Source organism: Harpegnathos saltator, unplaced genomic scaffold (genome assembly GCF_003227715.2).
Source record: "Harpegnathos saltator strain DR-91 unplaced genomic scaffold, Hsal_v8.6 scaffold460, whole genome shotgun sequence".
In the NCBI taxonomy this organism is placed as follows: domain Eukaryota; kingdom Metazoa; phylum Arthropoda; class Insecta; order Hymenoptera; family Formicidae; genus Harpegnathos; species Harpegnathos saltator.
In genome coordinates, this window is record NW_020230273.1 from 282,501 (window position 1) to 304,043 (window position 21,543).

The following is a 21,543-nucleotide window of genomic DNA, read 5'->3' on the forward strand; positions in this document are numbered from 1 at the left end:
GAGTTTCAGTGGTCTCCATTGTTCATCATTTCGGGGCGTCATTTCGGAGCGAGAATAATCAGCCTTGAGTTGGCCGCAGTTGGAGAGGCGTGAATCAAATCAATTGATCGATCAAGGAAGAGATTTGAAACGCGCGGATCATTTTTCCTGCGTGTCGGAAGACCGGAAATCCGTAGAAAGGAGATTAGGAGAAGGAGAAGGTATCTTCGCGATTTCCCTGAGACAGACGCGGCGTTGATAGCAGAAGGCGTTTCACTCCTTTGCTTTTAATCGAACTCTTCCAATTTCTTTTTTCCGTGCATACGCACGAAGAGAGGCGGAAAGTAGACCTCTTCGAGGTACGATCCCTTGATGGCGGGATGGGGGGAGGGTTCGAGCAGCTTCGACAGAAGGAGGACATGGCTCTTTTTACTTTTAATTGTACCATTTAAGTTTCTTCCTCGCCTCGAGTCCATAAAGAGAAGCAGAACGAAGAACTTCGCCTCTGGTCAGTCCCGCCGGTCACGGGAAAACATTCGTCGACAAAAAGAGGACAGGCTGCTTTTTGCTTCTTAATTGTTACCCTTCAAGTTTCATTTTCACTTTGATTCCATAAACAGAAGTCGACCGGACGGAGACCTCGCTTCGAGTTTGTCAATTGAAGAGAGATAAAGCGACGACGCAGAAAGGAGCCGAGTAAGGCTTCCTCGAGAGAGATTTCTCAAGATTTTTCCTCGCTTCGACAGTCCGTAGGAAAAATCGCGGAAAGTAGAGATCTCGTGCCTGGGAGGATAAAAAATGGCGTGCTTCTCTCCTATAAGTCTACCCGTGTTCTCTGACCTCCTTCATTATTTTGAGAGCGAGGGAATCCCTGCGTATCAACCAGCACGTAAATTATTAATCCGCTTTCGAGTAGTTTCTAACACGCCAGCTACGACGAAGTAAACAGGAGAAAGAAGCACGCACTCGGTATATAACGAGGGAACGCGATCGACGGGACAACAGATGACCGACGACGAGGAAGTACCCGACGAGGTGCACCTCGTTCGCGCCGCCGGTGAAGCCTGAGAAGAGTGGAATGCCTGTGTGCGGCGGATCATTGACTCCCGGTAAAGCTCTAATCCCCTTTTCCTCCTTTTCCGCAACGGCGTGTCACGCACAGATACGGATTTACGCGGGGATGTAGATGAAATTCAACCCCTCGGTCGAGTAATTCCTCAAGAGTAAGAGGAGCTCGACTTGAACTGCGGGTCCGTGTTAATTAAGGGCACCTTGAGGTACACGTTAATTATTTGCGACGCGATTTTACTCCGTACATTTAGAACTGTGCGTGTGTGCAAAAACACATATGATTGTGTAAGTATACATATAATTTGTAATGCATGTAATTACGTATGTATAAAATTATGGTCGCGTATATGAAACATGTATATAAATTTTCTTCTATAATACATTTCCTATAATAAATATTTTCTTCAATCTTCTAAAGCGAGACAGATCCCTTCGCGAAACATGCAAATGACGCGTTTTAATAGCGCGATGCTTTCAATGCCGACGATGCTGCGATCCGATTTGTGAATTTTTCACCGAGCAATTTTCGTAATCGCGGCTCGGACAACAATTCTCGTAACTCGTTAATGTCCCAAACGTGATAATACACCGCCAGCTTCACGTGCGCTGCGTCGCTTTTACGTCGCTGGCGCTGTACTTATCACAGCAGCGTACGTACCGTAATATTTACAATAATAAAAGCGCAATATCCATTGGTGTTTCATCGCGTGCGCTACAAGTGTACCGCGCGTCGTTAGATCTGAGCGTGAATTTTCGCGCGATTAGCTCGCGCGTTAGTGTTTGTGCAGCGAACGAACGAACGAACGAACGAACGAACGAACGAACGAACGGACGGACGGACGGACGGACGGACGGACGGACGGACGGGAGATCGATCAATAATGCCGCGAGAGAATTCTGAGTTCGTAAGGATAGAGCGAACACTACGGCGCCACGTGAACGCTCAATGGTGTCGCTAGGATATTTTTCGTCACGTCACGTGCTTGGCGTGTGTATGAAGTGATAACTGACTGACACGCGCAGAAATTCTCGTATGGAAAAGCGCACTGCACAGAAACGTTATTTCACTTCCGGACGCGTTTTATTAAGCGGATGCATTAAGCGCGCAGACAACGCGTGCATTTCCCGGCGCGTCGAGGGAGCTGGCGAATTTTGCAATTTAACTGACGTGCGGCTGGATAAATATACTTCCGTCATAATTTCAAGTTGCACACACGCGTGCACCTCTACCTGCACCTACACACCACAATCACGCCATGAGAATCTGCTTGTTGAATCATTCAACAGACACCCCGGAGTAACTTTGGACGCGCGTCGCGACGCTTATGTTTGATGTTCCCCGGCACACATGTCGTCATCATATTGGTAACACTCGCGTCCGCGTCCTGTGCACTTATAACTTTGCAATACGCACAACTAACGGACTCTCGTTAGTCCCTTACTCGCGATCACAGCCGAAGGTTCCTCGAGTAACGAGCCTGCGGCGTCGGGTTACTAACAAACGTTCTCTTCTCAAAATTTGACGCGCCCTACTTTCTTCAAGGGCACGATCACGTAATCATCAACGAACTTCTCCACTCTATGTCGCCCCGTATCAAGCACGAATCTCATCTCACGAGGAGAATCTCGTCTCTCGTGGGATCTCCTTTTCTCGCTCTCGTCGGAGAGCGTCACGCGCGCGCTATGCAACTCGCTCGAATTCTCTCTCTCTCTCTCTCTCTCTCTCTCTCTCTCTCTCTCTCTCTCTCTCTCTCTCCCTCTCTCTCTTTCTCTCTTCGACTATCCATAGAGCAGAGCGAAATTACGCGGCCGAGTCCCTGATAGGGAACCTCTCGATCCCTCCCTTTTTCTCTCCCTCTCTCGCAAGGGCTCGAATGTAACTTTTACCTGATTCGTGCTGCAGCGGGCAACCGGGGTTCACATCATCCCGTGGATGGAAGCGCCGATGCTCTATTTCGGAGATACCGCTTTATCGTGGCTCTCTTCTGGCAGTCGTGCTGGACATGGTGCTACCGTCCACCGGGAACGCATTGTTACGGCCGTCAGCTGCTGCTCCGTTCCGAGCCGGCCTATTCACCAGGGGGGACGGGGGAGCAGAAGGGAGCCGCGGAGCCGGCTCTAACGCGAAGGGTACGAGGGAAACAACAGGGGCAGCTGAAAGAGAGAAAGAGAGAATCGGAACGAGGGAAAATGAACAACGGCAGAGAGAGAGAGAGAGAGAGTGACGAAGGAGAGAGGAGACACGCAAGGAGGGCTTGTTGGGAAACTCTTGTATCGCGAATTGGACCATCGTTAGCCTCTCAATCGGATTTTCTCGAGAACGATGAATAAAACAGTGTTAACTGTTAACAGGCACATGCTTATCTAAATATCGAGCCTATATTTGGGTGAGAATAAATTTGATCACCATCTTTTTCTGCGATTCGAGCATCGTGCGTTTTCTTGTTGGATAAAGATCGACGAATTTGGAAATTTATAAATTCAGCGATTTGTACGAATTTTCGTGATTAGCCTAATTGAATCTTTCTAATGTTGTAGAATGAGTTATATATCGCTGAAGATATTCAGTGTAAAAAGTTGTTAAAATATCTTTTAAAGATGTATCTCTGTAAGAACATCCCTTCGCCAAATAAATAGATAACCTCCAAGAGTAGGACTTTTTACGATCGATTAATTGAACTCCTATTCTTTCCCCTCCCCCTACTCTTTTTGGCAATGATGGATCAATTATCTTTTTTCGATCCGATTAATCTTTGTGTGTAGGTATTTCTTCTAATTTGATATTGAGAAATTTCATTACAAAAACTTACCGGACATTTAACTGCTGTGTGCGCAACCCTTATTTGAAATCTGGTCCCGCTCGTATTTTCATATTTCAATGGTATAATTCACAAAAGTCTTTTGCTTCTCGTTAGAAAATAAAGATGAAAGTTAATCAGTTTTGTCACAAGGTTGTAAGAAGAATCAAATAATACAAGATTCTTTCGTCGATCTCTGTTGTCGAATCGTACTTATTACGACTTTACTCAAATAGAGATGGTGGATGATAGAGATGGTGGCGGCTCGTAGCGGAAAGTTGGGAACTAATTAAGATGGTGTTTAGCTAAGATTCGAACCTACTTAGTTGATAATTAAACCGCTGAGCTGAGGTTTTTTAACGAGTTCTTTAGGAACTACGCTAGATAACGCCAGACAGCCTGTCTAGTTGCATTTTAATAAATTCAACTTCAATCGTGTGTTTCCGATGTTATCAAACGACGTTTCGATTGTTATCGAAACGAGTGCTCGAAACACGAAAGAAATATCATTACGTCGAAGAAGCAAGAAGATATTACAGCATAATAAAGCCGTATAATTGTAAATAGTAAACAGAATATAAATTATGGTTTGAAATATATATTAAATCATTTTAGAAATATATTTTTCTTCCATGCAGTCTACTTTTTACTGAAGTTTCCATCGTTTTTGAAACGCGTCTCGGTCATAATACCCGAGAATAATGCAGGAAAGAAAATGACGATTCAAATATTTCATCAGTAATTACGAGATGCGAGTAATTGCATTTTGAAGCTTCTTCGGTCTGCACAGTGATGCTAATGTTTAAAAAACTGCGTTTCCCGCTAATAACTCCGGCAGCGAGCAAATTGGATTTTCTCGTTATTCGTATTAGCGCTATCATAGCCTATTCGGATTCAGGAATCGAGTTTCACATATACATTCATTCGAACTTTCAAAGTACGCTCGTACTGTCGTTGCTGTCAATTTGTCCACGGACTAAATAGATTTCATAATGTCCGGCGGTGACAAAATGAGAGACAAAGCGCATGCTTGATTTTTCGTGGTAAAAGGCTACGTTCTCGTTCATTACATTTCACGGAGAACTCGTGCAAAAGTATTCGCGCGAAAATCTCCATTGGGGAGAGAATTTCAGGTATTAAAAGCCTAACGTTAAGACTTTAACACATCGTCGACAATTTCTTCATCGTCCTTTGTCGTCTCAGTCGCAGTCGAGGTCACAAATGAGGGGAAATCGCGATGTATATCGACTTTCCGATGCCTGCGAGGCGATACGTATGTCTTCTCTTATTAATGTCGGCACAGCTGGCGCGAACATCGCAGGACGGCCGACAGAATCGGGAAAATTAATTGTCGTCTTCCAAGAGTGCGCTCTATCTTCTCCAGGAGAAGGGACTATGTGGATGGATATCAAGCAACGTAACACATTGTTTGCAGGTGCGATTAATCAACGTTGCCCGGTCGCCCCGGTATCGCGGGAATTCAATTCAATTCAATTCCGGCCGGTGCACCCGCACCTCGACACTTTTCTTCGTCTCGTGTAAAACTTCTTGCGTCCGTTACTTGTTGAACGCGCGAGCGCGCGAACTCATTGCCAAAAACTCGAGAACTCGAGAAGTACACAGCATTCAGCCGGGCACCGCCTGCGAGGATATCGTCGATCAACAAGCGGAAAATGCACTAGTTGAAACAAGTAATATGTTTCCTTCATTCATCGAGAGGATCACCTCATCGATGGAAAGCTAATTTTTGCTTCGATGGTATTCTTACTAATTAGTATAACATGCGCGTGAAGGTATGATAAAATTTTAATACAGCGTCATCACTGTGTCAGCTGTGTTTCATCATTAGTGACAAAGAATGTACCGTTGGTACGAAATTTCTTTTTATATTTTTATACAATCAACATCCTTTAATAACAAAGAAGCAAGACTTTGTGTTGGCACGGTATGTAAAACATCGTTTCACTTCTTTATCGCTAATAAAACTCCCCTTAACGTCGACATTACGACCGGACTACTTTTTAATACGGCAATCTGTATTAATTCGGGGCGTATATATACTTGTCAAAGCGTATTTAATCATCGCGCGGATTTTAAGGATCATTAAACGCGAAACATGTAGGTCGAACGTACATAAATTTGGTACCAAGGAGTATCTTTTCGTTGGCTGCTCTCGTTAGCATCGTAATGTACGCTAAATAAACATCGGAAAGTTTTTATGCATTCATACGAAACTGGAACGACTTTTCTCATCGTAAACCTACGAAGCACGTGCCTAAGGTGGGTAATGAGAAGCAAGAAACAAGAGGGAATGAGGAGATTATGCTCTTGGCAATGGGGCGTAATAATAGAACATGCGGCGAACTTTCGCAATATCTGTATCCAACTTTCATTGCTTAATACAGACTGCGTTCGGGGCGTGAGTAGTTTTTTAACCTTAGTCTCTGGTTCTCTTCCTTTACGCGTACGTATTAGATCTATTCCGGACGTGTCATCCGTATTTCATTATGAATATAGTCTTTCATAAAATTCGCATCGCACAACTTTAACCAGTGACTCATTATTTATGCTGAAATAAATTTTTCTGACAGTAGAAGCTTCTGTTGGCTCGTTATTAGATGAAATTTTGTGAAATTTTCATACGCGAGAATATCGCAGATATTCCACAGAAATCATTTCGCTCGCTTTTGTGTTACAAGCGAGTGAATAATAGTTATATAACTGTATTGCGAATTAATTAATTAATTAATGATCCACGATATTACCACGATAGTATTAACGTATTCGTGAAATATATGTTTCAACATTTTTTTTTCAAGCCTGAGGCTGCACGCGAACGTTCTCGATCTGTCTGTTCGAGTATGCGAATGTAAAGCAGCGCACGAATTTTACAAGCCCGCAAATATATTTGCTACCTCGAAAAATCTCCCGTACTGTACGTAAGATCGATTTTTCCCCGAGCGAAATGCAAGCGAAGAGAGAAAACATGGAAGCGTCCACGTACGCAGCCTGTACAGCGCCTCTGTCGCGCGTCTAGTTCGCAAAGTTACCGCTAGGCTTCGCAGGCGTGATATACTTCGCTCGTAGTTAAAATTGGATGTAGCCGATTATAAATTGTGGCGTGTAACGGCGGAAAGCATACTTACCTGGCGCAGAGGTTACCGTGATCAGGAAGGCGGTTCCTCCAGGGCGAGGCTCTTCCATTGCACCACGGTTGAGCTGACCCTTGCGAATATCCCTAATGTGGATATCTCGGGCGTACAATTTTTGGTAGTCGGGACTGCGTTCGCGCTATCCCGGTTAATAGAACTCAAACAAAAAATCATCTTTCTCCCCCGCCCCTATTCAAGGTTATGTGCGGTTAGGGAATAAGGCCAACGAGCAGACACGACGAAGTCAGTTCCCAATCTGAAGTTTGAGACAGAAAAAGATGCTCGGGGGTAGTAGTGCAATGTGACGTATATAAAGTTCCAATCTCGAAATCAGGAGGGGGGTGGTATTTAACGTTCAATATTTGTGCATCTAGTAAAGAGAAGGGAGAAAAAGGCCTCTCTGTAGCACACAGAAGTAAAGTCAAATAGAGAGAGAGGGAAATCTCTTCAAGTTTCTCCTGAAAGGACTCATCGCTCGAGCGAGTGGAGAGGAGAGAAGCGCACGGAAGTCTATTCTCTGCGGAAGAAACATGTGGCTTTATTACTACTCTCTAATACACGGGGATGAATTCTTGACTACGAATGGACGGAGTTCTCGATGTCGGTTTTGTGCTACAAATATTTTTACTAACTTTTAATATAAGTAAAGTTTTCCTTGGCGCGAGCCAATTCGCCCAATGTAGACTTTTTTAGCATCTTGCAAATAGAATCATACTTTTGCAGGTAATGTTGGACAATTTGAAGCAGTGTGAGATTGTGTGTGCAATTATATCAAATAAGTAAGTATTAATCAATGAAAAGAGATGTTTGCTTGCTTATTATATCGTAAGTATATTTACTACGTAAGATAAAAGTGTTGCTGGTTATTACTTATTTGAAGCGTAGTAAGAGAGCGAGCAAGATGAGAGATAACACTCCAAAGAGTGTTCAAGAGCTAAGTAAGTTAATAAACGAGTTACACGTCCCATCGTGACTCACATAAGTGAGTGCTCGCCGACTGGTGCTGCCATCGCAGTCACTCGGGCGGGCAGTGATAAGAAATATAAATCTATGTTTGCACGCGATGCATGCGAGATACAAAGTAATTATAGCGCGCAAACTGTATTGCGGTATCTTAAATGTCCAACGGAATGCAGCGCATAGAGATGGTGTTTCAACGACTGCAAATATCTCACAAATTGATATCTTAAACGTGTCTCTATGATCCGGAATTTCACTGAAAATCGTTCCAAATAAAAAAGGTTGCGCATGTATATGTGTGTGTGTGTGTGTGTGTGACATACAACCCTTTTACAATATCCTGCATCTGAACGAGAAGAGCAGCGCGAACGCGATAAAGTTTATCAATTTTTCGCATTCATTCATAACAATGCGCGCGATCGGACTTCGCACAGAAATCATACGCCGCGTGCGATACGTCGATCACGATAGAGTGCCAGGTATTATCCTGGCTCGCATACACCAGGTGTCCTCGCTAAAATCATTCTCGTGTCGACGAGTCCGAAGAACTCAACTCACCGTCGAGACAGACCGCGGCTCTCGCGGCTTTCGGGATTAGCGGGTCGAGTCGAGGTGTCAAGACGTTGATACTTCACGTAGGAAAGACCGAGTTTGGCGGAGGACGGGGGATGCGCGGGGAGGGTTTCAAGAACATCCGGTAGAATTTCGCGAACTTTCCCGTATGCGCGAGCACACCGAAACGAGTGTGAGTATCGGTGCGCGCGAAATTGTTGCCTTTAAATTCCATTAAAAGCTGCAGCCACTAAATCATGGTGCCCCATGGGGATATCGTTCGAGCATGCGCTCGCGCCGGCTGCCGCTGTTCTCGTGGGAGGCGAGATGCGCGAGTAGGAAAAGCGAGGACGACGGGACGACGAAGGCGCAACATAGCGCGCGCCCCGTTACATTCTTCTCGCGCGTGGGGTTGAAACGCTCAGTCGAATCGCGACACCCTGCGTCGAAGGGTCGAGCGCGCGCGACAGAGTCGCTCTTCTCTCGTTGCTGACCGACGTCGGGGGATCCCCTGTCTCCCCCGTGAGAGCTTGATGTGCGCGGCAAACAGTGTTAGCCATAGGCGTCACTTATTTTCATTTCTTTTCCGTGCGTAATCCTTCGAGAGGAGGAGGGAAAACTCAACTGCTCACGATCGACAGTCTTGATAAATTAAAAAAAGAACAAGGATACCGAGGAGCTTGTCAGACGCTGAGACGCTGAGAGCAGGAAGTCGAGCAGCTGCCCGTCGTCGGCCGAGACGTCGGTTCGTACGATGCGAGGAGATTAATTTCTCGACGAATTACCAAGCGAGAGTGCATCTTGCCGCAGAGCCGCGATTCCGCTCCACGGTCAGTGCGTATATCCCGGAGAGTCCGAAGGCGAGCATGAGTACCGCACATGAAACCGGAGAGACATTCCCGCCGAGGAGCCAGCAGTGATACGATTTCCCAGCGGCAGGGGCTACGATCGCGGCATGTCGACGAGCGATCGCGCGCGCGGCTAATCGGACGCGAGAGCGGGAGTCTGCTGCTGCACGTGCGTGGCCGCGTATCCGCGACCGCGGTTGAGAGAGAGAGAGAGAGAGATCGCACTGTTCGCCCGGTCGGGATCGCACCGAGGTGGCCGCGGCTGGAGCAAGGTCGTGTCAGGGTCGCGGAATCCTGGGGAGAATGTGGAGGAAAGACGTGACGCTCGCCAGGTTGATCGTCGCCACGCTGATTTCCCTGTCGGACGGCACCGCCGCCGGAAGCTGCAGCTCCGCGAAGCTCTGCTGCCAGGGCAGGGACTCCGGCTGCGTCATACAGAAGGAGTCGCCGAACGCGATTATCCAGAGCCCGCGCGACAAGCCGTGCTACTGCGATCACGCTTGTCTCAAGCTCGCCGATTGTTGCGACGATTTCAAGGAGACCTGCGGCGGTACGTGCTCTCTCACTCACGCTGCGATCTCGCGCGGCAGGTTGATGCGCCGATATGCGGCGATAGGGGATAGGGGATAGGGAGGGGGGAGGGACCGGCGAACGGCAAAATTGACGGCCGAAACGCGACTGATCGCGAGGAGAGACACTGCGGTTTCTCGCAACGAATTCTCGCATCTTTCGTCGGAACGTCGGAGACGATCGATCAAGGATGATGAAAGGGCAAAGATAGGGTCGACGATAAGCCTTCTCACGAGAAAGCGGTGATTACAGCGGTAACCTTTCGCCGCGATAACTCGACTGATGTTGATAACGATCGTGCATCATTCGCGTGGGAAGTAATTCGACGTCCCGTCTATTGATCGCGGGGTTATCGGTGACCGTTCGTAGGGAGGGCTTAGATGAAGTGGTATTAATTGTAAAATCAAGTTTGGCAAGAAAGACGTTCAATTTTGGAAGGAGAATGGCGTTAGACACTGATTGATCGACATAACAATGTCTGTCTCTCTACCCATGAGCCGTAAGACTCTTAAGCATGCGCTTAACATTCTGGATTTTCCGGGATTAGACGGGATCTTAAGGACGTATCCTGTCGCTTTAATTGCCAAGTAGCCCGTCATTAATTATGAAATTTTAATTAACATGAACGACTTGCGATGGACGTTACTGAAAGACCAGACCACATTCTAAGTTCTAAGAATTGTTCTATCTTCTGTGATCGGTCGATGAAAAACATTTATTTCATTCGGGCGCATAAATCGCATATCGGACCAACTGTGCGAGAAACATGATTCATTCCTTTTTTTTTATATGGAAGCCTTTACAGATCCAATGTCCGGTCCAACCAACTGCGTTAAAAAAAAAGAACGAAATAATAATAAAAACCGCGTACGAGCTATATCAATAATGCTGCAAGCTTCATGAGACTATTTCGGCAAGTATCGAATAACTATCAATCTATCGAATGCGTTTAATCGAGATCGATGGGCTTTCGCATGATCAAACCGTTTCAAATGATAGATGCCTCCGATAATTGCATCGTATGTTTGATACCCGTTATCATGTATATCGCCGAAATCGAGCATACAGAGCATTGCAGAGATCGAGAGGCAAAATTTCGTCAAGGGTGACCAATTCGTCCCTCGCGAGAATCGGTCGTCTGACAGGGTCGGTGGCCGGCGGATCTCTCATGAATTCCGTGAAGAACGAATTTAAGCGAATAAAACAAGCAAGAGAGAAGAGGAAGGGCGGGGGAGGGGGGGGGGGAGATACACGCACGCGTAAATCTCGGCACACGCGTGCACTTCGCGTTTAGGAGAAATAGCCCACAGGGAACCATTTCACATAGAGGTGGGAAGAATTATTGGCCGCTATAACAGCTAAGTAAAGCTGATAACGTTGACCCGACGAATCGGCCCCAGCAAAGCGTAAAAGTGAAGAATGTCTCGCGCAAATGTGCTCCGCGACTTATAGACTGCGCCCTCGCGCTCGCAGATTTTGGGCCCGACGTAAACGTAAACGTCGATGTGACGACGATGACGACGTTCGGTCGAATTTTTTGTCTCGGATCTCGAATCTCGGCCGTAATCGCGCGATTCGAAATCCACGGCGGTATCCGGTTCGTCGCATCTCCGCGCGTCGCATCCATTTTCGACGCGCGTCCAATTATACAATAAGGAAATATAATTTATATTTTCATATCAGAAATTCACAGTGGCGTTTCCCAATCCACTCTTTCCTCCCGCACAATTCATGAAATATCTTTTTCGTCGTCGCTGATCGTAATTCGCGCCGCGCCGGGGCGGCGTACGCTATCACGATTCTGTCGAAGTCCATCTCCGCATTATAAACAGTCGGTCCGTCGCCGCAGCGCCAGCGGGCAGCGGACAATCTGAATTTGTTCGACATTTTATGGGTCGCCGGGCGCGATGCGCCTGTTAACAGCAAAGGGATGTTACTCGATTCATTCCCGTTCGTTTGGCACGGTTATGCGTTACTAATTACCGGATAATCAATTGCCGCGCGAATCGGATTGTCCGTCGCGAACCGGATTGTTCCGAATGACGACAGCCGAGCGAAAGAAAATCACAGGATTCGCGCTCCTGTTGTTTATCGCGGATCAATAACGGCGCTATCGCGATTTAAAGGGAATGAAACCGTTCGTTAGGGATAAAGGAGAGACTTACTTCAACTATCGGAAATCCGGAAGATTGCAGAAGAGCCCGTTACATTTTTTATCCCCCCCCCCCATCCCCTCCCCTCCCCGCCCCCTTCACCGCGGAATGTTCATCTTTAATGCTCTGATTTTTGCCGTTCTGCGAAGCTACGAGGGAATCTGGCGCGACGAGAGAGCTTAAAGCCGCGATTATCGTGCCTCTTGGCCGACGAGGAAGAAGCAGAAGGAGAAGAAGAAGAAGAAAAAGAAGAAGAAGAAGAAGAAGAAGAAGAAGAAGAGGAAAAAGTGTAAAAAGAAGAAGAAGAAGAAGAAGAAGAAGGAAAAAAAGTGTCGGTTCCCTCCATCTTGAAAATGCAACGCGCCGCGGTCCTCTTAGCGGCTGAATTTCGTTCTTCGAGTGGCACAAAGCCGTCCGTCTAGAAGCAGGATAATCTCGCTCGCGTATCCTCGCGTCATCGTAGGCTCGGCACGCGAATTCGCATGCCTCGTAACGGTATCGACATATCGACAGTCGTGACGGCCGGGATGCATACACACACATTCGCACATGGCGATGGACTATATAAAAATTACACGAGAAGATTATTTACATCGCGAGATTATTTCTCTCTCTTCCCGCGATTTATTCTCAGCTCTCTGGCGCGGATTTAACGGATCACATCGCCTCGCTCATCGATATATGTACGCCGCATCCGCGCGCGCTCGGTATTCGTACGGTATCTCTAAATTTACGTCTCTGTAATTTTGTACACACGCGGCAACCTCGAATTTGTCTCCGACGCGGAGCGGAGCGCGCGAGAGACATTACGGATGTGATGAATGAGGAGGCTCGATGAAGAGACGGTCGGTGACGCACACCGCAACGGCGCGTCGAAATAACGCGGAAAAAATGTCATGCTTTCCTATTCACTTGGCAAGAGGGAAAGAGGGGGAGGGATAAAAGAGAGTTCCATCGCGGAAGTTTGTTTAGACACGGTTTCGCTGGCATCGTGTATAACGGCAACACGTGACAAGTTACATAGACTGTTACGGGCCAGTGACGGTGCATTATCTCTCCCATTACCCGACTAGGAGAACCTTCTGTATCGCGTATACTATTCGAGCATTCGCATTCAACGAACCATCGAGTAGCGAGCACGTGAAATAATTTAGTTCGGTGAGCACACAATCGATCGATGACCATGTCCTGGCAAAGATCGGGGTCGGCCAGGTGGCACGCCGTGAGCGCACACACTGCGCTGGAAAACGATAAAAGGAGCAATAAATAAGTACTTTGAGCCGCGATAAATAAGTAGTTTGAATCCGCGAGGAATGCCAAGCAACATGCAGCCCGCTGCAAAATGCAACTTTTATTTGATCGCGTCGCTAACGCAATCATGTTGACGCAATCATCTCTCTCCCTCTCTCTCTCTCTCTCTCTCTCTCTCTCTCTCTCTTTCTCTTTTCCCCTTTCATTTCTGTACAAAATATCCCCCGTGTATTTTTTTCCTCTTGCCGCGCACGAGAGCGAACGTATACGATAGTACCTTGAATTATTGCTGCATTCGATAACGAGAGGCGGAGTTGTGAATATGAAGTGTATACGTTACGAGAACTTTTTATTTTTATTTTTATCGTTTTACTTATATGTGTCGATTCTCACACACACACACACACACACACACACACACACACACACACACATATCAAATATGTTGTCCAGATATTCCTATTATATACTTGACTTGTCTCCGATGTACTGTATCCTGCAGTCTTCAAAGGACTTTATTCCCGACGATAAAAGAAGAAGACGTTGTTTATTTGAGCACTCGCTCTTAATTGGCTTTCCAAACTGCGTAATGATGCTCTATGTTATAAACAAAAGGGACATCCCAAGGAAAGGTGGAATAAATTGTTCCGTTTGACTTTCTCTGTTTAGCCGAGGAGAGCGAGGGGGATATGGCTAATTGCCCGTCTCCCGTTTTAGATACTTTGAAAATTCGATTGCGAGACGTGGCCGTCGGCTGCTACGTGATATTTCGGACGAAATATTCAATTAACCCCATTGATTGAAAACTCGTGGAACCCTACTTCGTTTATACTTTGTTTTCCCAACGTCGCGATATCCGTCTTCGCGGCGCGTTTCCCGCAAAGCGGAATGACAGCGCGACAAATGAATTTTCGTTCACCGCATTCCCTGCGTGACCCTCTCTCTCTCTCTCTCTCTCTCTCTCTCTGTTTCTCTTTCCCTCTTTTGCACCCTCTCTCTTTCTCTCGGCGGTGAAGAGTCACAACGATTGTCGATATATTTATTATCGCATTTTTTGCCCACCTCGAGTGTCCCTTTGTGTTCCGCGGGTGATATTGCGAAGTGCAACGCCGAGTAACGCGCGGCGAAACGTTTCAAAGTGTTTAGAGAAGCACGTTTGTGAATCGTCACTCTTCCGCGAGCTGCTTTTTTTTTTATGTTTCTCTCGCGCATCAACACGTTCGTGCAACTGGCTTTGCTTTAGTACCGCGCGGCCGGCGCGTTTTTTCCATTCTTTCAACAATTCTCCTCCTGAAATAATGTTCTCCTGAGCAACATTGCGATTGCGTATAGGAGAGACTGGGTCAAGTTGACCCAAGGATCGTGTCGGCCATGCGTTTCACTTCTGTATTTGTCGTGAGAGAAATGGTGGAAAAAGAACTGTGCAAAGTGCCCCCTTTAGCTTCCGCATTTTTTATGTTTCAGAATGTTCAAACGGTTCTGCGTTTCACAGAGCATCGGTATATTTTTTGCGTTCCAAAAGGAACACTTTTCAATAAAATTCACTCTTTCTCTTTCTCCTTCTCTCGCGATAAATGTATAAACGAAACGGATGAGAACTAACATGACACTAACGTGAATATTTTCGGGTCTATTTGACCCGGTTTTCCCCACTTCATCGGAAAAGAAGAGCGCGAAGAGTATTGAATGCTAAAATCGCGACGGAGGGAGGGGGGAAGGAAGGGTTGGACGACATAGTATTTTTGGTAATCCCGTTATCTCGTTGTCGGTTCGCATCTATCGACCGATCGATGTCGCGAACGCGTTATCAGTCGCCGCTTCGGGGCAATTTTATCGTTTGCCTGCAAGGAACGATCCAGATATGGCGATCTTAGTGTCGAACTCATTCTCTTTCTCTCTCTCTCTCTCTCTCTTTCTCTCTCTCTCTCTCTCTCTTTCCCTCTCTGTTTCTCTCCCCGCGTTAGTGGTGGACTGTGCGGTGAGCGAATGGAGCCCGTGGAGCCCGTGCGATAACGGATGCGGAAGTGGCACTCAAAGACGCAGCCGGGTGATCGAGATCTCGGAAAAGAACGGCGGGAAGCACTGTCCTCGCTTGGACCAGGTCAGGACGTGCCGTAGTTTCCAGACATGCCACGCCGGAATTCGCTCGCAGCCGCACGCTAAAAGTGAGTGCCGATCGATCTCGAGATGAGCGACAAAAGGCGGCCGAGTGCTTCTATTTAAACCGCGATGATCCCGGAGCGAGGAGAATCAATTTTTTTTTTTCTTTGTCCCCTTTTGTCTCCCTCTTTTCTTTTTTCGGCTCACAGGCTCACAGGGCTCGACTCGTACCGGGTGATTTTTCTTGGCGCCCTTTTTTACGCCCTTCATCGACTTGCTCGACTGGAAGCTGATCTTATGTGATAAGCGTTATGATTCTCGCGATTCAACAACGGGTTAAATTTCGTGCTCACGCGATCGAAGAAATATAGAATTAAATTAAATTAAATAGAATTAAATTTCAGTGAAAAGAAAGAAAGAAATATTGATCGCGCTATTTTTCTCATTTTTCTCTCGGACGTTTCCTGCTCTTCCGGGAGAATGCATTTCCAACGTTTTCCCCGGAACTCTCCCGCCGTTCTCCGGAGAATTGTTCGAATCGTGCGTAATTTATTTAGAACCGAGTCCGTTGCCGCGGAAAGACGAACCCGACGATTCCTCCGGCCTACGCGATCTTCTTTCATTTGTCGCAGGTGTGACGCTTCTTGCGCTCTTTCCGGGCGAAGGCAACAGCACGGATGTGAGGATCAAGGATAGGACCGTCGATAAAAGGTAGGTCAAGCCCCCTCCCTCTCTCCCCCCTCCCTCCGCGCCTACCTTCGCTTCCGATCGCGTGAAATGCGTTTTGCCGCACGTGCTGCCAATTCGCGCAGCAACAGCAGCAACAGCAGCAGCAGCAACAGCAGCAGCAGCAGCAGCAGCAGCAGCAGCGATGCCGTTTTTGTCCTGTCGATCGGCGCAGCGTGAAAACAGATGGATAAAACACGCCGATCGGATTCAGCGTGAGAATTGAAGTGTAAAATGTTCGGCTCTACGGGCGCTACTAGTTACCGGGCGATACCGGCGAAAATGTTCATCACACCGCCCGGCGATTACACAACTTCTGTTTTCCCGCGAGCGTATTTCGATCGAGGCGGTCGACGTGGCGCTGACGAGACGAGAATTCGCGTGTTGTTCGTTGCCGCCGCCGCACAAACTAATGTGCATCCAACATGTAACGCACTCATCTTGCGTTCCGTGTTATCCTGTCGCGCCGTGCGGACAGCCGCTGTGCTGTAGCCGCGTATGCGATTAATAATAATTTTCCGTCGCATTTCGCGCCGTCGTCATCGGTCCGCGCGCCGCAGCTGATCAGAGTTCGTACTACTTGGCGCCCTTAATTGTCCAAGTTCGTTAGCGTTCCTCCAGCAATTGGCCCTGCCCTCCTTCCCTCTCGCTCACGGGCTTTAATTCCGACGAAAGGTTTCCTCTCTGCGCGCGTACTTACTTTGTACGAGGGATGGCGGATTTTTCACGTCACAAACTACCGAGTCGAGCTACCGGGAATCGCCAATGTCGCGTCGTGTATCTAATTTGACACGTGTGTCCCGAGCTGTTACAAAACGCAGCAGTAGCAAACATCGCGTCGGAGGATCGAAACTCCCATCCGATGTTGTCAAGCTGGTAAAGCTAGTTACAGAACTGCCAGCGAGCAACGGAACCCTTCGGGCGCCCTGTAAAGGGCGCGCACGTATTGCGGTAGCTAAGAAGAAACACGTTGCGAAACTTGCCCCTTAGGCTTAGGCTTGACAATCTTCGTTATATAAAGACGATATTATGCACGTTTCAGCGACAGCTGCGTCGCTTTTACCATTGTGCGGGTCTCGAGGGCTTGCAGCAGGATCTCGGATTTGCTCTCAGAAGGTTAGTACAAATAACAATAACGGAAAATAAGCTCGTGCGCGCTCGCGCGCGCTGCGCGACAGCTCGATTCCGCTCTCAATCGGATACGGGAGGGAGTTTCGCTTAATAGAGGATATTATTTTTGCAATATTCAGGTCACATGGCGGCCCCGATATTCGGGGGGATATTCGTAGGAGTACGTGGGATGTTTCGTTAATCGTGCACCTCCTCCTGCTTCCGTATTGTGTTTGCGACAGGGTGGAATTAAATTCCGCTTTGAAAAAAAAAAAAAAACGTCTGTTCTTTTATGTTTTTCTACATATCCCTTGGTTCCTCCGGCGTTAAATTTCCATTCGCTCCTCGTGGCGACTCCTCGTGAATCATACATCATCGTGTTTATTATTCATGCGCGACTGAAAAGCGAGGCATAATCGTTCGTGTATATTTCAGGAGGAAGTTGCGAAAAGAATTTCTATAATTCACAATATCGCGCGCGATTCGATGCATCGATACTCCCGAGACCGGCGCGGAAATAGGAAACCGTGAGTGTCGGGCTCTTTCACATTGAGAAGCAACGGCGTTGGGATTTAGTTAAATAAACGAGGTTCGTGGAGAAACTGAGTCTGCTTCGGCATCGCGGAAGGAGGAAAGCGATGGGGCGGATGTTCCGCGTGTCGCTCGCGCGCGCGCGCGCGCGCGTTCGTTCCCTTCGCGGTTAAGTCCCCGCCGCGCGTTCAAGTTTTTCCAACTATAATGCTCCGAAGAGACAATAGACTTCTATCTTACGGAAAAAAAAAAAAAAAAAAAAAAAGAGAGAGGAAAAGGCTCGCATCCGTACGGCGAGATGTAAAACTCGGGGATTACGCTCCGAGTGAAGAATTATCGCGGCTGCGCGAGGGTGTGTTCGTAGCGGCCTGACATTATGATAAAGGCAAGATCTTTCGGCTCGCGTGCAGCTCGTGACTTGGGGACTTTCAATATCAATTTTAAGTTTCGGATGTGCTCGTCTGTGAATCGCGTGAGACACGAGATAGTTGGCGCGTCCGTACACATTTGTTGCAACAAAATGCGCGTGACGCGCATTCCGATTATAATATATTGATACATCATGCTGTACCGTTCGCCGCGCGGCGAAGCGGAACGTATCATTGGACGCACACACACACACACACACACACACACACACAGCTGCGGTTTCGGCGTTTTGCAGAAGCGTGAAGCAAACGCGAGGGCAATCGTTCGCGTGCGCTTGATCTTCGTCGTTTCTTCGCATCTTCGATCTTCGCAGTCGGCCCCCGAATCCTTTTTAAACGTCCGCCCGGACGGAGGAAGGCAGACGATTTTGGCTGTTCGTGTTTGAAATCGCGTGATTACATCGGGCTTAACTTAACTTAAGCGGGAGAACGTCGGGATACGTCGGGCTTGAACTCCTGAAAATCCGGATGCGAATTTCGCGTAATGATGAATCGCGCGGCGCCGGCGTGGAAATGAAGCGACTCGATCTAGTCCCCAATTAACGTGCGCAGCGGTTGCGCGACGTAACGTCATGTAAATTAGAGCGTAGCCTCCGCGCGCGACGCTCTACGACGGCTGTTATCGCGAAGGAATCGACCGGATGAAGTGGATGCGGTGGCGGAGATAACGGTTGTTTCCTACCGGGCGTATCTTGCACAGATAAACCACGAACGCGCGGAAATCTGTGGACAAAAGCAAGTTATTTCGATGACTTACTTATTATCCGCATAGCCTCGCTGCTAATTCGGCCGCGTCTCGTGTTTCTTTTCACCTCGGGCCTCTTAATCACGCTTGGCCTTTCTGTCTGATTATCGGCGCAGGTTACAAATGAGCTTATATGCAACTTTTATTATAAATGCACCCCCCTTCCCTACCCTTCTCCGCGAAAAAAGGCACGAAAGAAGGAAAAACAAATACAGTGTGCTCCCTCGGTGCGGATTACATCCGGTGAATATTTATAAACGCAGACTCAATACGCTGATTGTCACCTGGATCGTCGCTCAACGCTCGACTCGCGAGCTCGAATCACGAATCGAGGAGATTCGAGAGACTCGATAAATTTAAAATAAACTGCGTTGTGACTCGCCGCGGTGTTTAGTTTGTCATTTGGCAGTTGGTTACGTCTCATGTAAATTGCCGTGAGACACGGTAAGAGACATGGTGGCGAGCCACTATCGGCGAGTACGAATACACACCGGCGGCTGAAACTGGGGATCTTATCGGTGCCTTTTGCATGGGATTAATATTTATGATCCCCCGTCGTCTATTATTTCGCACGAGATTGCGTTGGCATTCAATCCGAGAAGTTGTAAGGGAAAGACCTCTCGATTGACTAGCAAATTTATAGATACCCCGGCGAGTCGATGCACTCTGGTTTGCCCGAGCAAATAAAAACGCGAAACTCTCCGAGAGACCGGCGAGCGGTGCTAGTTAAAAATACACGCCATTGAGCGCGCGGGCAAGGATGTAGTACAGTCAAAGTCGTCGCAGGTTCGCGAATCTGCGTGGAGCGTCCCGGACGGAACGAGAGTCTCGACAGATACGTGGGAATCGGCAAGTGGAAGCTGTCGACCGACATCGCCGGCAGCGGTCGTCGCGGCCGGCCGACTAATTCGACCTGCCACGGCAAGTGGATCGGCGATTCGCGACTCCTGGTGGACTGTCACGATCCGCGATGCACGCAGACGAGCCGGCCGCCGCCGTACGCCTCGCAGTTGTACCGTGGCCGAAGTCGCAGGGGCGCGATCACCCAGGCGGTCGTCGGCAACGCAGACGCAGACGACGGCGCGTCGAGGGTGCGGGACAGGCTGATGAGAAGACGAAGGAGAGGCAGGCGACGGAAGAGGAGCCGGAGAAGAAGACGCGCCGCTGTCGCGGAACGGTGAACGTTCTCCGCAACTGTTGCCGCTCACGCCAGCGTCACTCGCGTTAGGAGTCACCTCCCCTTGCCGCCCCTTCTCTCCCCCATGTCCTCACGTTGGTTGTTATACAGGGTATATCGTAACACAGGACCCACTTCGGGGGTGGATTCTCCTCCGAGGAACTCGGAGTCGACTTCTGCGTCGATCGCGAATTACAAGAGCGAGCAGGCTCTTTGCGAATTAAGCGTCGACGGTAACGATGGCGAGTAGACGACGAGAGAGAGAGAGAGAGAGAGAGAGAGAGAGAGAGAGGGGGAGAGAGAGAGAGAGAGAGAGAGAGAGAGAGAGCTTGTTCGGCTGTTGAAGTTCGAACGGGCGTTGTTTAAACAGAGAGTTTTCGTTCGAGACCTGCTTCTTTTAGCGAAGTATTTTTCACGTTGAAGCTCGAAGGTTCGTGAAAAAGAAGCGCGCGTGGCTGCTTCGGTCAGTTTCGCCGAGGAGAAAATCGGTATCGAATGTCGAAGTCTGCCCACTTCAGGGGATCTCGCGTATTATGATATACCTTGCATATTTAATCTCTGCCTCCAGTATTGTCACTCTCGCGTTTCATGCGGTTTTGTCCTCCGCATCTGATTTTCTCCTATTTATCTCACATTTCGCACTGATTTTCACCATCGAGCTCTCGGTCGCTTGATCATTTCCTACGCGAGTTTTACGTTGAGCCGAGAGAAGGCTGAAACTCGGGAAACGCGTTAAATAAAATCTCTACCCCATTTTTTCCCTCCCCTTGTCCACTTTTCCACCCTTCTAGTTGAATATAGCAATCGGACCCGTTGCCTAGATTAACCCGATAATTATCATATCGATTTTATCATTAGTGCAGGCCCACGAGAGGCATCTCACCGGAACGACGGTGAGCTTCCTTATTCCCTCGACGCTCTGGCGGGAATCACAAGGTAATCGATATCAGCGATGTTAGGTTTATGATTCATGTTGCGGTCGCGGATTTAATAAATCATTTTATCAGATCGGAACAATGGAGCATGCGGATCAGCTCGCCGGAGGAACGAGCATTGATGCGATACGTTGCGTTTAATTAACTATGTCGCTTGATTTGTTGTCCGCCCCTTCTCCTTATCTCCCCGAATTTCATCTAATAATGTATCGTATATGCGTTATCGTATATAGGTGAGATATATATATATATATATACGTATATATATATATATATATATATATATATATATATATATATATCCGTAGAAAACGAATAAAAAGACAGAAAGATTTTGTCATTATTAATCATACAAATAATTGTATTTTATTAATAACGTGACTATATCATAGTATCTTCCATAAGAGAAACAAAAGAAAAAAAAAAATATATATATATATATACATGTAATTAAAGC

The 21,543-nt window shown here is 47.6% G+C and overlaps 2 protein-coding genes and 1 non-coding gene across 3 annotated transcripts in view; 2 read left to right on the forward strand and 1 right to left on the reverse strand.

Annotated features, from left to right (window-relative positions):
- LOC105191703 (synaptotagmin-4) overlaps positions 1-3,271 on the reverse strand; it is a 28,407-nt gene extending 25,136 nt beyond the window's left edge. Inside the window, exon 1 of the mRNA XM_025301964.1 lies at positions 2,938-3,271. The gene's annotated coding sequence lies outside the window, so the exon portion shown is untranslated. The remainder of the gene's footprint in view (positions 1-2,937) is intronic.
- Positions 3,272-6,986: 3,715 nt separating this feature from the next.
- LOC112589312 (U1 spliceosomal RNA) lies at positions 6,987-7,148 on the forward strand. Its single transcript, XR_003113443.1, has one exon. It is a non-coding gene; the product is annotated as a U1 spliceosomal RNA (small nuclear RNA).
- A 1,766-nt stretch (positions 7,149-8,914) lies between these two features.
- LOC105191702 (somatomedin-B and thrombospondin type-1 domain-containing protein) lies at positions 8,915-20,344 on the forward strand. The gene is made up of 5 exons (XM_011155279.3): positions 8,915-9,910; positions 15,299-15,499; positions 16,067-16,145; positions 17,203-17,276; positions 19,761-20,344. Exons 1-5 carry the CDS (start codon positions 9,664-9,666, stop codon positions 20,153-20,155), a joined length of 996 nt encoding a protein of 331 aa, XP_011153581.1. The 5' UTR covers positions 8,915-9,663; the 3' UTR covers positions 20,156-20,344.
- The last annotated feature ends 1,199 nt before the right edge of the window (positions 20,345-21,543 follow it).

Bases quoted from the DNA above. Each gene is read 5' to 3' on its own strand.
- LOC105191702 (XM_011155279.3), top strand. From the start codon at position 9,664: ATGTGGAGGAAAGACGTGACGCTCGCCAGGTTGATCGTCGCCACGCTG. The intron at 15,500-16,066 runs GTGAGTGCCGAT...CATTTGTCGCAG, and splicing joins CTCGCAGCCGCACGCTAAAA to GTGTGACGCTTCTTGCGCTC. The intron at 17,277-19,760 runs GTTAGTACAAAT...AAGTCGTCGCAG, and splicing joins CTCGGATTTGCTCTCAGAAG to GTTCGCGAATCTGCGTGGAG.